The sequence below is a fragment of the Syngnathus leptorhynchus genome, chromosome 22, assembly GCF_054491065.1.
Source record: "Syngnathus leptorhynchus isolate UIUO chromosome 22, UIUO_Slep, whole genome shotgun sequence".
In the NCBI taxonomy this organism is placed as follows: Eukaryota; Metazoa; Chordata; class Actinopteri; order Syngnathiformes; family Syngnathidae; genus Syngnathus; species Syngnathus leptorhynchus.
Window position 1 is genome coordinate 6,369,049 of NC_141216.1, and position 15,339 is coordinate 6,384,387.

General features: G+C 44.7%; 2 protein-coding genes across 5 annotated transcripts in view; both read left to right on the plus strand.

Moving 5' to 3' along the window:
• Window positions 1-6,718, plus strand: part of raraa (retinoic acid receptor, alpha a) — a 70,717-nt gene extending 63,999 nt beyond the window's left edge. For all 3 annotated transcript variants that reach the window (XM_085903689.1, XM_085903690.1, XM_085903688.1), the window contains 6 exons: window positions 295-436; window positions 3,427-3,587; window positions 3,662-3,838; window positions 3,958-4,162; window positions 4,243-4,401; window positions 4,468-6,718. In XM_085903689.1, coding sequence (XP_085759815.1) covers window positions 295-436; window positions 3,427-3,587; window positions 3,662-3,838; window positions 3,958-4,162; window positions 4,243-4,401; window positions 4,468-4,664 — 1,041 coding nt within the window. In that variant the 3' untranslated portion in view covers window positions 4,665-6,718. The remainder of the gene's footprint in view (window positions 1-294; window positions 437-3,426; window positions 3,588-3,661; window positions 3,839-3,957; window positions 4,163-4,242; window positions 4,402-4,467) is intronic.
• A 673-nt stretch (window positions 6,719-7,391) lies between these two features.
• mki67 (marker of proliferation Ki-67) lies at window positions 7,392-14,925 on the plus strand. 2 transcript variants are annotated; one of them, XM_085904117.1, is made up of 14 exons: window positions 7,392-7,506; window positions 7,802-7,904; window positions 8,561-8,642; window positions 8,795-8,910; window positions 9,216-9,850; window positions 9,935-10,161; window positions 10,248-10,824; window positions 11,002-11,132; window positions 11,200-11,371; window positions 11,450-11,593; window positions 11,674-12,434; window positions 12,520-12,643; window positions 12,723-13,040; window positions 13,130-14,925. In XM_085904117.1, the coding sequence occupies exons 2-14, from the start codon at window positions 7,816-7,818 to the stop codon at window positions 14,659-14,661; spliced, it is 4,908 nt and encodes a 1,635-aa protein (XP_085760243.1). In that variant the 5' UTR covers window positions 7,392-7,506; window positions 7,802-7,815; the 3' UTR covers window positions 14,662-14,925. The 2 variants fall into 2 exon arrangements, with proteins under 2 accessions (XP_085760243.1, XP_085760244.1); XM_085904118.1 differs by lacking the exon at window positions 7,392-7,506 and adding an exon at window positions 7,560-7,691.
• Window positions 14,926-15,339: the final 414 nt, after the last annotated feature.

Here is a 15,339-nt window from a genome sequence, read left to right on the forward strand (position 1 = left end):
CTTGAGCCTTTGGATTATTTTACATGACATCATTGCATTGAGACAAGGACATTCGGTTTTCATTAGTATAGGCTTTATTGGTATAATATGATTATGATGTTAAAATGTAAAAAAAAAAAAAAAAGTTCATCGCCTTTTAACTGCAGCTGCCATATCCGCTCTACTTGCCCTATTTACTGGAATATTTATAAATGTCACCGGGGACTTTTTTGTCGGCTCGTGATGAAAAGGGAAAACAATAGTACTAATCCTTTCTTTCATTGGTCTTTTTTTTTCCCCCCCCCACCACACAAGGGCTTCTTCCGGAGAAGCATCCAGAAGAACATGGTGTACACTTGTCATCGGGAGAAAAACTGCATCATCAACAAAGTCACCCGAAATCGCTGCCAGTACTGTCGGCTTCAGAAGTGCCTGGAAGTCGGAATGTCCAAGGAGTGTGAGTACACGATGACCCGCTGACACATCTGGCTCGCAGGGGGACATGGGTTTGCCTTCATTGGCTGACACCCACGTCACTCACCAGCCCCACCCATACACTACATAATAATATTTAAAATAATACATTTCAAGGTCAAATGAAGTTTACTAGCAAAAGTGCATTTTAAGTTCACCCTGAAATTTATCCTAACATCCCATAATGCTTCGGTCGGAGTGAACGCGCCTCGCCGAGAATATTCGGTGTAAACGTGATGCAGTCTGGCAGTCACCGTCAGGGTGACGCCAGGCTTGGCAGTCCGCTGATGAATATGTTCTCACCTGCCGAGAGCGGATGAGCAGGCGTGCAAAAGCGGCAACACACTCGCACACATCCACATCTCGACCCGATGAAATCATTGTCTGAGGTGTGATCAACAGAGAGCTGATGACATTTTATACATGACCCCAATGTGTGTGCACCGCCCATTTGTACTGATTAACACACTTCAGTTCTAATCAGCTTACGACTCAGAGGTGTCAAAGTAATTTTGTGGCAGAGTCATATTTTTTCAGAGGACAAATTAATGTATATATAGGTTACACAACAAACGAATGACTTGCTAGTTTTGAAATCAGACTGGTAGGAACTTTTTAAATGTTTAAAAAGATATATTTTTTTTAGCAACATCTCTATTTTTTTTTAAAAAAAGGGAAGACAATTTGCAATTGTAGTATTGACACAAATATGCACAATTTGTCTTTGCGAGCCAAATATAATTACACTGTGGGCCAAATTTGGCCTGCGGGCCAGAATTTGACACCACTCCCTTACATTGTCTTTTTTTTCCCCCCTGTCTTCCCTGCGCTATTTAGCTCATTTCTCTGTCACGTTGTGGGCGAGGGCACTCCCCATGCCACCGCTCTGTGGTTTACAGTAAAAGAAGTTATCCTCTGAGCTCCTTACCTTTGAATGGGGCCATTAATCATGGTTAGAGAGAGCTCAGCAGTCCAGCTTGCTCTCAAATGGAGCTAGAGAGCCACCTAGCGGTAGATATTTCTATCACCGGCTCAAATTGAGATCAGGAATAGAAACAATATTGCTTGCTCGATTTCAACTGCCTTTTGTTTTTATTTGTGCTCACTTCTTGTAAATTGTGCAGATTGCTTACCCCGTGTCCTCAGTAGTGACTTTGGTGAGGAAGGAGAGGCACGCCATCTGGGCCCAGTAGGGAGTCTCGTTCTGTCTCTGCCTGTCACGCACACATGAACGCACTTTGCGTTACACGCGCACAAATAAAAAGGTGTCTATGAATAAAGATATCGCTTCAAAGCGGCACAGGCTCCCTGACAATGCCCCCCTTCCTCCCTTTGAGCACAGAAGGTGAAGCTCCCGCGAGAGCCAAGGGACGTCTGGGTGACCTTGTGTCCGACGACAGACAGCTCCAGACGACAGCGCCAGGCCTACGGCCAGGTGGCCGTGCCAAAGAGAGCAAAATTGGAGGACGGGGGTGTAAAATAAAAATAAAAATCACTTCATATGATTGGCATGACTGCCTTTCATCATTGACATGAAAGGAAAATCATTATCATGATTCTTTTTTGATTGCCCTTCACAAAATGGCATTTTTCAGCAAAGAGAAAAGCCTACTAAATGCGTGAGAAGAAACCTCGCGAGCTTTGGAGGATAAAGAGAGGGAAAGTTTCATCATTGTGGGCGCACTGCGGGAACATTGACATTTGTATCTTTTCATTGAATTTAATCTGCGTGATGGACGAGCTGCCAGCGCTTTCATTTTCCCCTCACTCGAATTATCCCCGTCTGCACACCTCTCACTGTCACACACACAGGCGCTAACAGGAATTGTCTATTAACTAAAGGCTCAGGCGGGATTCGCATCAGAACAAATGACTGAATGATGGCCGTGTGTGCGTTAGCGCATTCTGTCCTCGGCAGCTACTGTAAATCATTTCCGCCACAAAAAGTCCTTATGCATAAAGTTTCTCTATTAGCATTGTTAATTTCATACGATGTATCGCTCGCACTGGCAAAAACAATAGGCCATATTTCTTTCATTCTCCTCAAGTTATTGCACGTGGCAATTCAGCGTGACAGATTGCCAGTCAGTCCTAATAGTTCTTTAATGACTTCATTAAATTGTGTTGTGCGGCTTATGATCGCGCCGCTAATTTGTCAGTGCGGGTAATGTCCGTGCGCACTAAGGGCTGCCCTACTTTAATTTGGGAATTAATTGGACATTCAGGCTGTTGACCCAAATTTGGTTTGCACTCTTTTCTTCATTTTTATGTAACCGGTGAGCAGAGGATGATCTTTAAAAGCGGAATAACGATAAAATACACAGCACTGAATAATGAGAGTCGTCCCCGCCTTCGTGTTCTTCCTGGCGGGCTGATGAACGAGTCGCGGCACAGAGGAGCGCTTTCCTCCGTGGCCCCGGGCCAGGCCCTTCTGTCACCGATCTCCCATCGGCCCCAATGTTCTACCCCTTAACAATCAAGGTTAGGATTAAAACCAGCAAATCTGATCCAAGGTCACCAAATTTAGCTTCCTGGAGGGCAGAAGAGACAAACCTGATTTACTCAAACGATTCTATATTGCGGTGAATATACTGTAAGTCTGTTACCACTGGCGCCCGCCGTCACATTAAGAGTAAGACGCCGGAAGGCTTTAGCCGCTCTCGCCTCCGAAAGCCAACCCTTGGAAAACCATCAGAGGCGGGATATTTGTCATATCATGTTATTAGATTAGCCGGCACCCACTAATGAAAGCTGTGATGATTTGTCAGCCTTATGGATAGCTTCATCCCCCAGCGCTATTTATCAAGCGGCACCCAAGCCACCCACGCATAAACTAAGCCTCACCTCGGTCTGGACGCCTTGGGGTAGGGGGGGGGGGTAATGTAATGGGATTGCAATGCTAAACACCCTATCTCACCCTCTGGGGTGCACGCCGCCCCCACCTCATAATTTCTCCCTATTTTCTTTCTGAAGCTGTGAGAAACGACCGGAACAAGAAGAAAAAGGACGAAAAGAAGCAGGAATGTACGGAAAGCTACGTGCTGAGTCCCGACACGGAGCAGATGATCGACAGGGTGCGCAAGGCCCACAAGGAAACCTTCCCTTCCCTCTGCCAGCTGGGCAAATACACTACGGTCGGTCACGTGACGCCGGTGATGTCGGAATAAGTGCGAGCGTGGAATTAATTGTTGTATTTATGTCCGGATAGAACAACAGCTCAGAGCGACGCGTGTCCTTGGACGTGGACCTCTGGGATAAGTTCAGCGAGCTGTCCACCAAATGTATCATCAAGACGGTGGAATTCGCCAAGCAGCTTCCCGGCTTCACCACGCTCACCATCGCCGACCAGATCACCCTGCTCAAAGCCGCCTGTCTGGACATCCTGGTGAGGGCGACAGCCTGCGACTGGCTGATGACTGGCGCACGTTTGAAATATTCGTGATCCTCAATGTCAGGCTGTCCTACTTTGAACCTCATTCAAAGCTCTGTCCCCCGTGTCCACAGATACTCCGGATCTGTACGCGCTACACGCCAGAGCAAGACACCATGACCTTCTCAGACGGACTCACGCTAAACCGAACCCAGATGCACAACGCCGGTTTCGGACCGCTCACCGACCTGGTCTTCGCCTTCGCCAACCAGCTGATCCCTCTGGAGATGGACGATGCTGAAACCGGGCTACTCAGCGCTATCTGCCTGCTGTGTGGTGGTACGCGACATTCATCCAAATCAGTCATCGCAGATCTAGTGGCCTACCGGAGACATGACCAATTTGTTTTCCCTGGACAGATCGTCAGGATCTGGAACAAGCAGAGAAGGTGGACGTCCTGCAGGAACCTCTCCTGGAGGCACTGAAGATCTATGTGAGGAAGAGGAGGCCACACAAACCGCACATGTTCCCCAAGATGCTGATGAAGATCACCGATTTGAGGAGCATCAGCGCTAAAGGTGCGTACCCAACATGAGGGATGCCTCAATCCGGCTTTTCATTTCATTTAATCTTATTTTCAATAGGTGCTGAGCGTGTCATCACGCTAAAGATGGAGATCCCGGGCTCCATGCCTCCCCTCATCCAGGAGATGCTGGAGAACTCCGAGGGCCTGGAGAGCGGTGCCTCGGGGGGCCGTCCCTGCGCCACTCCGCCGGGCAGCTGCAGCCCCAGTTTGTCCCCGAGCTCCGCCCAAAGCAGTCCAGCCACACAATCGCCGTAGTATCGGCCCACGTCGGGGTTTTTGTTTTTGTTTCTTTTCACACACGCCGGTCAGTCAGCGAAGGTGTGAAGGAGAAGTCCTTGACTGATGCCAGATGGAGACATCCCCCCTGGTCTGCTTTTCCTCGTGTGAGGGGAGGTACGGCCGGGGGATCGCCGCGCCGCCTCCCAGAGACAACACCGTAAACTCTGCTGATGACGCCCCCCCCCCCCCCCCCCTTCCCATCCTCCCACCGCTGCTCCTCCATCTTTCTCCAGAAGGCTGTTGGAAAGTCGCCTGAAGCAGCACAGGAAGTGAGAGCAGCCAGGATGGGATGTGACAGACTTTTGGACAGATTTGACCAACACCAGACACTTTTTTTTTTTCGTTGTTGTTGTCGTTGCTGTTGAAGATGCAGACTACAAGCTCGGGACTTGTCAAAAGACCCTCCTCCTCTTCTGCCTCCTTCTTCCACCTCAGAGACTCTGGGTCTTTTCTCTTTTCCCAGCTTCAAAAAATAAAAAAAATAAAACAGATTTCGTACACAGATATATATAAATATATAGAAAAGTTCAGGAATTATCGTGATTGAATGGGAGGCCGTAACGAGGGCGTGTTTTCTGAGATTACGGATTGTTGTACTCCCCTCACTGTTTTACCCATCATGAGAGGGGAAGAAAAAAAAATAGTTTGATCACACGTGTACATTATTCTAATTAACAAAAACAAAAAAAAGCAAAAGAGAATGACATTTCCTTCCAGTCCTCAGATGACGACACACACAGATACACACATCCAAACACGCACACACTAATATGCACAGAAAACAAGTTGCAATGAGCATCTCTTCCTATTCTTCCAGGTTCTTTCTTATTTTATTGCCTCCAGGAACATGGAAACAAATGATTGTATGAACTCAGTTGTATGATATGGTCACAGGTCCTTTCAAGAAATCCAATTAATGAAGATTCATTATTAAGGTTAAGTAGCCTTTTGAGTTTGTGTATATAAGCTGTATTAATTTCTTTAAAACTATGAAGAGTTTTAGGCTTCACATGATTTGTTTTTTTTTAAAGAATACCTTTTATGTGTTTTGTTCATGGGTTTGTGATTCAAGGAAAAAAATACATTTTGAGCACACTTTACTGAAGGAATTTCTTTCATGTTGTGTCCTACTAAATACTGGACAGATCCTTAACACCCCCCGACACGCACACACACACACACACACACACACACTCCACATCACTGGCGGTCCACAATGTGGTATTCACAAACATCCCTTTGCGTGTGTGTTCATAACAGTAGCACTCCAGCATTTTTTGGGCCATGTAGCAGAAACAAATGTGGTGGTTTCTTTTGCTCTTGAAAAAAAACAAAAAAACATGGATGCCACTTGTAGCTTTTCAGGCTGAGGTTTGCAACTTCAGAGTTCAAATGTGAAGAGTGGTGGACTGTACACACTGTATTGAAAACAGGGAGTCTCACTTATTGCTGATTTGCATGAGTGGTGCAAGGGTAGGGAACTTTTTTCTGATGCAGTGGTGCCTTGAGAGGGTTTATTTTCTAGAATTGGCTGGTTCAAAATGTTCCCACAGGGCATAGGTTCCCTACCCCTGCTATATAGTGGGTGTCCAAAGACTCCATTAAAGTCCCCATACCTGATTTGTGCCCCCTCAAGAATGACTTTTTAACCAACCCTGCACCCTGTGATCACTTTACGCCAAAACGCCTTCACTTCCATCATGATTAGACCATCATTACTGTACACACACACGCACGCACGCCAACGTCTCAGGAAGGAATCATTTTGTATGCTTGGCCTGTCCTTTGTATATGTTCTGTACTGCACTCCCCTCCATCACACACAGACTCTGCTACTGAGCCCTGATATTTTCCTTCAGTCACACATAAGAAAAACTGAAAGCGGCCCAGCGACATCCACATGGTCCAAGCTGCTTCCCTCGACATGCAGGACTGCCCGAAAGAGCGTGCAACTTGACTCTGTGGCTTATCTGGATTATTACAGAAATATGGAATATGTTGCTTTTTTTTTTGTCAAGATTATCAAGCGATTTGGGGGGGGGGGGGAAGAAGAAAGAAAATTTTAAAAAATATAAAAAAATATAAATAAAATAAAACCAACATTTAATAATAATACAATGTTTGTGTGGTCAGTGTGTGTCAGAAATGTGTATTTCTTTCTTTCAACAACTCCTTCAATGCTTTTATTCCCCTTCCAACCCCATTCACTTGATTAAAACTACAAATCATTTGCCTAAACTGTGTTTACATTCATGCATTCATTCATTCATTTGAAATGGTAAAATTGCTCTCTGGGTGATATCAGTTTTATCTTTATTTATCTTGTAATCTTGTCGTAAAAAATCTAAATATTGTGCGTAATTTGCGTCACGTCCTTTATGCGTCACGTCCTTAAAAAAAAAAAAAAAAAAGACTCGTTATTTGAGCGGCCCCGCCTACCAGATATCGTGGCGTTTTGACCAATCAGAGTCCTTCGCGCGGAATTTCAAATGTTTTGAAATGATTTTGAAATGCGCTATAAGACAAATGTTATCCCTCCGCGGAATTTGTAAACAATATAGTTCTTTTCTTCAAAGAACGATAGAATTGTAGAAAGACTACCCAAAAGCTTTTAAATTAATTTGTTAAAAATAATCATTCTCTAAATCACCACGATACATACGTTGGCGTGTTATATTGATGTTAAGATTGCGTTTTGTACAGACAGGCGGAGGGATACTCCAACTTCGCTCAGATCGAAAAGAAAATCGGTGCAAGCTTCGTAGTAGTAAGTAGTTTTACCTTAGCTTCGCGTGGTCACCCTCTTAAAATAATCCAGGTAAGCCTACTTTTTATTATCAATTAAATATACCATGGCTGACGAAGTTGACGAGTTTCACTTATCGTCATTCTGCTAATATCTTATGAAACATTTTTATTTAAATTGCCTGTTGAAGATTCTGCACGAGATGTAGAGCGATGTTTCGAGTTGAAGCAAATAACTCCTAACACATACTACACGAGGTTATAATTCGCTCGATGATTATTTGTTTGTGTTATTTGGTGTTTTCTTGTTTCCCTATTTGCTCAGGTTTTGTGTAACGATTACAAAAATGTCTTTTTCTCGGTTAAAGGTAAGGTTGTCAGAATGCCACTACATGGAAAAATAGTCGTGGTTAAGCGGACCGGAGGAGATGGCACTGAATTTCCTCTTACTGCATCGTGTTTGTTTGGAAGGTGAGCTCAAATGCACAATTTATTGAAATTGGTTTTATTGTACTGTACTGTTGGGTCTGAATATGATCAGACATTAAATCACATGCTGGAACAAAGAGGAGAAGACAACCAGGATGAGTTTACTCGCGAGGAGAACGATAGAGAAAGGAAGCTACAGTTCCTTAAACGAACATTGAGTAAATATGGGATAACTTTAATGTGACTTCTTCAAACTGTATATAACCAATTTTGATCATCTACAATCTATGAATCAAAGCTACAGTTAACTAAAAGGAATAAAGTCCCTTTAAACTGACAAAGAACATTTCGCCTATGCAAAGAAGCTCTGCTCATTGTCATTAAAGACTTCTTACAAAACAAACACAAAAGTAACATAAGGACAGGAAGGAAACATAAGGCTGACGGGGATCAAGACATTCCTTGCATTTAGTTTAAAGGAGAGTCGTAAACTCATAAAGATAAGGCCTCCTGGTCTGGCAGGCCAAGGCTTCCCCCGAGATTATTCCAACATGTACCATTCTTTTTTTTTTCTAAACATGATTGCAGTATCATTCAAAATAATCGTGATCATTTTTTTTTCATAATTGACTCAAGTTTCCAACTTTATGAAAATTGCCCAAGACTTTTTTTTTTTAACGCGTCCTTTTTTGCAACAGGAAAGCTGACTGTGACATTCGTATTCAGCTTCCCCAAGTCTCTAAGGAACACTGCAGAATTGATTTGAATGAAAATAAAGAGGTAACATAAGTGACACTCAACATGCATGCCTGGGTTTTTATTGTTGTTGTTGTATTTGAAATTATTCTCAATACATCTTATTTCATTCCTCATTAAATTGGGGTCCTATTGTTAAAAATAAGCATTTTAATTTTTCCTTTTGTTTCTCCTAGGTTATTTTAACCAATCTGAGCTCAGTGAACCCAACCCGTATCAATGGAGAGGTGCTTCAAAAGTCTGAGCGTTTAAAGGGTGGAGATGTCATAACCATTGTTGATCGTTCTTTCAGGTGCGTTATGCAAAATGATGCCATCCATATTTCAACGTCTTATCATTCTTTTGTTTTTGGGTCTATTTGTTTTAAGTACTCGCTGAGCCTTAATTGTGCCTTAAAATATTGGCCATTATTTAAATCTCCAGGAACTCACTTTTTAAACAGTGTATCGTGGGATTTGGCAAGTAGCCACAAGGTGGCGCAAATGCCTTGGCAAACTACATTACAATGCAGCACGTTTTTTGGTAAAGTTCTTGCAACTAAAGCAAAGTTCAAATGGATAACGTATAATGTATATACTGAATGCATTTTAATTGCAGGTTTGAATACCCCCCGCCTCCCACACCGAAGAAATTTGCCAAAGGGAGCAAATCTGGAACCCCCCATCTAAAAGATGGAACCAACCGCAGCATCCAGCGATCACTGGAGCAGGCTAAGGGGGAGGACCCCAAGGGAGATGGTGAAGTGCAGCAAAGCAAGACGGTGTCTCCTTTTAGTGATCTCTATCAAATGATCAGAAAATCTCTGGATGTTAAGACCCCGCAGAAATCTTCCACCACCTTCCTCCAGACTCCGAGAAAAAGCGATGTTTCCACAAATCAAAACACATCAACGGTGGCTGAGGCCAAAGTCCCTAATGGCGAAACTACAGCAGAGGCTAAGAGTACAATTGTCACCCCGATGTCTGACAAAAAGCGTAAGAGTTGTCCTCGGGTTCTTGTCTCTGATGTGCTGACTCCAGCTCCAGAAAATCTCAAGTCTGAAGTGAGCTCGCTGCAGAAGAGTCAGAATGTCAATACTCGGAAGTTGAGCAGCATTGATGCTGTTCAGCAAATTTGTACACCAACACCCAAGTTGCCTATGAGACGTAGGAGTAAGGAAGCCACACCAACCCAGCCTGACGAAGTGATTCAGAGTCCACGGAATAAAAATTCACCAAGAACCACCGGAAAAGGTAAATGTTATATTATTGACAAATTATCCCCCCCTATCAAACTGATATTCATTCAATTTGTTTTCATTCTATTATTACTTGAAGGAGTCACCAAAAAACGCAAAAGTGAAGAGCTTTTGCTAGATCTGCCGGCACCACGGATGAAGAAGAAACGCGTTTCTTTTGGAGGCCACCTTGTTCCCGAGTTGTTTGACAAAAAAATGCCCCCCGATTCTCCCTTGCGTAAAGGCGAGAATCCAGGAAGAAGCTTCTGTCATGCTCAACCCAAACAATCGCTGCTGAGACGAGCGTCAGTCATCGGCCTGCCAAATGTGAGACTCGTGTGGTTGAACCTTAAAATGCGCATGGTGCGATTTTATTTTGTTTTTTTGACAAACCAATTTGGGTTTTTTTGCAGGTGGCTGAAAGTCGTGCAAAGAAGAGCTCCCTATCTCCTAAAACGGCTGTCAAAAACTCTCCAAAGGGAAAATCCCCATCCTCCAAAGAGCCATCTCCGTTAAAGAAGACCCCAAAACCCAGGACACCTTCTCCTCGTAGTAAGTCGCCAAATTTGGCACTGGCTTCTTCAAAAGAGAAATCTCCTGCTGAGAGGTCATCAAAACCCAAGACACCGAACTCCAGCAACAAATTGGTAACTCCTTTGCCCAAGGGCCCACCTAACAAGGAAACACCCGCCAGTGTGAAAAGGATGTCCCCCAGGCTCACCCCTCAGGAAAATGTCAACCAAAAAACATCCCAGGGCTCCCAAAAAAAGATTCCATCCTTGAAAGGACGGTTTTCTGTGTCTCGCATCGAAACCCCGTCACCGATTGCCGAAGACGCCGCCGCCAGTGATCCGACGCAGTCTGTCGCGGCGACGCCCAAAATCCCTTTGAGAAGAAAGAGCGTGAAGAGAAAGTCATGCAAGGCTCCCTTGACTAACAGTGCCATTAAATTCTTAAGAAGAAGCGGCATTTCCCGAGCATCGATGAAAGGTATCGCTAACTTGCATTAAAAAATGAAAATGTTGAAGTTTATGATGATGTCATCAAAATAACTTGCTGGCACAGTAAAGGAAAAACAACTTATTGTTTTATTTACATCATAACGTTTTTCTTTCTCATCAAATATTTTCCATCGCCACGTTTTTTTGTTTTTTTTTCTCATTTCAGCTACGATGTCTTGGGCTGACACTGTCAAGTTCGGCCGAGCCAAAGTTCAAGCGCCCGTGCCTGTTAGAAATAAAGTCAAAAGTACTGTCGCGACAAAAAGGATTGCGAAGAAGACGGTGGCCACAGCACAGGTAAATTTACTGTCCAAGCATAGTACGGTTATCATTTCATGCGCTGACTATAGTCTGGCTTTCTAAGACTCCGCTAAGAAAGCAGCCGGGCCATGCGAGCACCGGACATGCCGACTCACCTGCTACCATTGTTGTGGGCCGAGCGTTCACGCAGAAAGTTCCACACCCAGTTGCCGCTGCACCAAAAGTCATCTTCAACACAGCAATCTCGAGGGAAAAAATGGATGAGGATTTGTCTGGTAAGTAATTCTTAAGCCTGGTCTTGTTTTCTTGGGCCTCCATTATATATATATACACCATGTTTTGTTTTGTTTTAGGAATCTCTGAAATGTTTAAAACTCCTTCAAAAGAAGGCAAGAGAAGCTCGGAAGTCAACCGCAGCAGCTCCGTGACGGCTCCGTTGATATTTAATGAACAACCTGGACTTGATCCTTCTGTGTTGAACACTCCCGAGGAACCAGGTAAGGTGTCCACTTTGACCGAATGTGTACTCTGAACAAGTGGGAGGGGGAAAAAAAATCACGACCAGACTCATTTCCAGGTGAGATGGCCGTGTCGCCGCTCTCTCTCGGATCTACGGTAAAAGCGGGTCGATACAACAAAGAGGCGGTGAAACGCCTCCTTGATGGCAGTCAAGACTCCAGCTTCATCAGTGGTACCTCAACTTCGGAGATGATGACCCATTTTGCCGAACAGCCAAACACCGAAATGAAGACCGTAACGACCCCAAAGCAGAAGTTGCAGCTACCAGAGTGTCTCACGGGTGTGAAGAGACTCCTGAAGACCCCAAAACAGAAGGCTGAACCTCTGGAGGATCTGGGAGGGAACCTCCTGAAAACACCGAAGCAGAAGAAAGCTGAGCAACAAGAATGCCTCACTGGAGTCAGAAGAATTTTCACCACTCCAAAACAGAGTGAAGCCAATGAGAAAGTCGTCAAAACGGAAGTTGCCGATGCTTCCTTCGGTGGGGTGGTAAACCTTCCGGAGACACCGACGAAAGCCTCGCATGAGCTACCAACGACAGCTGAAGAAATTCAAGAGCCGTCAACTCTTCAAGTGACCAGCTCCCCTGCCGAATGCCTCTCGGCTAGCGAGAGAATCGTGAAAACACCGGAGCAAAGACACGCTCCCGTTGAAGGCCCCCTCGGAATCGACAGGGTCATGAAGACTCCCAAAGTGCGAAGTGAACCGGTGGATGAGCACTTTGGCATCAAGCGGCTCATGAGGTCACCCAAACTGCGGGGTATTGAGCCCGTGGAGGACTTTGAGGGGCTTCAAGAGCTCATGGAGGAACCTGCTGAGGTGAAGGATGGAATGAGTGACAGAATCTGTAGTGTTATCTGGCCGCATGCATTGCTAATCTCTCAATTTTATGCTTCTCTTACAGTTTAGAGATCAGCTTGCGAGTCGTGAGATGGAGGTAGCAGAAGGTACAGTACTTCCTGTACAAGCACAGGACAACAGTTCAGCGGGTGTGATCCATGGCGCTCGTCAAACGGACTTCACAAAAGGTATGGCCACGTCATCATCATAAAATTGACTTGCACAAATTAAAGATGTACTAATGTCAAATATTTTCCACCCCCATAGCAGAGACAACTGAGATTTTACCAACCGTTAGTTGTGAGTCTTCTGAAGTTGCGGGAGTGACAGAAATGGAGACGGCCCTCGTCGTTTCAACCACACCCACGAAACCCGTCCGTGGCAGAAGAGCCAAGGCGGCGGAACCGGTGATAGTGGAACCATCTCAGGAACCCGTGGTCTCCGCTCCTGTCAGAGGAAGAAGCGGGAGAAAAGTAGAGTCGACTGAACCACCCGCTGAAGAACCGAAAGCTGCCGCCAAGCCTAAAAGAGGAAGATATGCTAAAAAAGATGAGGCTGCCGCCGAAGCTTTGCCAGAGCCCAAAGGTGAGCCTGCGTGCATTATCATTCATGAGCTAACATGTTTTTTTTCTTTAAGTTGAATGATGACAATGTTTCTCATTTGCATTCTCCAGGTTTAGATGTCAAGGAACTTAGTGATGACCACCAGGAGCAGATGGCAACTGAACACCATGAAACGAAAGCCATAAATTCCACTGAGAGTTTGCAAAAAGCGGAGACTGCAGCAGAGGAAGACGTCCCTGTTGTTCAAAAGAAGTCTGTTCGGGGGAGAAGAGGCAAACCGGTGGAAGAAGAGGTCCTCTCTACTCCAATTAGGGCCGTAAGAAAGACGAGAGCTCAAGCAACCGTGCCGACCGCAGGGAGGCAAACTACCAGAAGTAGGAAGACAAAGGCAGAAACTTGTGACGCTCTGCCTGAAATAGTGCCAGAGAAAGATGCGGTGACCGAAACTTCTGAAAGTAACACCAGTCAAGAGGATTCCAAGACTCCCGCAGAGCACTCGATCGTGAAGCCTAGCCGGGGCAGGAAAACGAAGCAAGCGCCCGTTGATCTAACCGAGCCAGGAGAAACACTTGACATCGAACAAGTTCCGCTACCAGCACCCACGAACAAAAAAGGAAGAGGCAGGAAAGTCATCGCTGAGACGGTCGAGCCGGAGGAACTCCAAGTCACCTCTGAGGAAACAGATACTCAGGCTAAGCCTCTTGCCAGAGAAACCAGAGGACGGAACGCCAAGCGTGAAAAAGAGCTCGAGCAGACTTCCATCGTAGCACAACCTGGAACCCCGCGACGTAGCAAAACTTTGAGGGGTGGCAGAAAGGTTGAGAAAAATGTTGATGAAGAAAATCTTAACCCGGTTGAAGCAGAAGCGCCACAGGCTTCTGAACCAGAGAAGATAAGTACACCTGCTTCTGCAAAAACAAAACGAGCTGTGCGGAAACCAAAGCAAGCGGCACTTGAGCCTCCTCCAGTAGAGAACCAAGCTGACCCAATTGAGACACCACCAAAAAAATGCCACAGAAGCAGCAGAGCAAAACCTGTCCAAGATGTTCCCATCTCAGAGGTGCCAGAAGATAAAACGGAAGATGAACACAAGCAACAGAGAAGAATAAAATCCTGTTTGAAAGATGACGTCAAACAAGCCGTTCCGACCAAGAGAGTACGACGAGGGTTGGCCTCTGCCTGCGAGGAAGCCCAAAAAGCTCCAGTGACAGTTCCAGAGTCAGCTTCAGTAGAACCAGTCAAAAGGGGCAGACGGCAAGTTGCTAAATCCTCAACAGAATTGGCTGAAATCGACAAAAAACAGCCAAGTGCCACCAGCCATTCAAACCCCACTGTGCAAGAACCACAAAAAACTGTGAAATGGAACATGGAGGTCAAAGTCCAAGAGATCCCTAAAAGATCCACAAGAGTGGTCAGAGGCAAGAGGTCAAGCCCTGGTGTGCACACCGAGACGCAAAGCCAGAGTGAGTCTGAAAATGCTGATAAAACACAAGATGACATCCCAGAAAAAGCAGTGGAGCCTCAGCCTGCCAAGAGAGCCAGGCGAGGGGCAAAGGTCGCAAATGAGTCCACCAGCAAGGTCGACACTGATGAGACGGAGGCTCAGCCGAAAAACAGAAGAGGGAGATCTGCTAAGAAATGAGTATAAGCAGTAGAAATGAGCACCTCTGTTTAGAGCAATTTTTCAGAATTAGCTCTCTTTTTTTATTTTAACCTTAAGTCTATTTTAGTTGGCACTGTTATGTCTTATGTTGAATTTTGATGAGGAAAAATTGAGCATTGTGTTTTGTTGTCGTTTTTAACAGCAGGGATTTTAATTAAATTATGTTTGAAACGTATTTCTGTCATGACATGATTTCGAGCTGTGTTATAATTGTGGCAGAAAATAAAATTGCATTTTTGTGTATTCTTTTCTGCTGTATAACATTGTTCGCTTGAGTTAGAAGTTTTCCACCTTTCAAGACCCTCAAAGTGCTTCAAACTAGGTGAAGTATTTTCACAATGATCGACAACTCCTGCATCATCTGTGAATTTGTCTTAGACTAGATTCAAGTATTAGAAGTGCTAATCTAAAATTCAATTTTGTCCTTGTTAGATATCGACAAGATAAAATAGGTGGGGGTTTATTTGAATCATTTTCATTTATTGTGAAAAATTGCAATTTCAGAGAGCAAGAATTTAAAAAACAAAATGAAACTTTCCCTTAAGACTGATGTGAATGACAGTAATTATGATTTTCTCACAGTATGAGCTACACCTTTAATAAAAAAGTGTTTATACGTACATTTATATATAGGTGTGTGTGTATATGTTTTATGTA

Coding starts and splice junctions, on each gene's coding strand:
- mki67 (XM_085904117.1), top strand. CDS start 7,816: ATGCCACTACATGGAAAAATAGTCGTGGTTAAGCGGACCGGAGGAGAT. Junction 10,825..11,001: donor TTCCCGAGCATCGATGAAAG/GTATCGCTAACT, acceptor TTCTCATTTCAG/CTACGATGTCTTGGGCTGAC. Junction 12,644..12,722: donor TCAAACGGACTTCACAAAAG/GTATGGCCACGT, acceptor CCACCCCCATAG/CAGAGACAACTGAGATTTTA.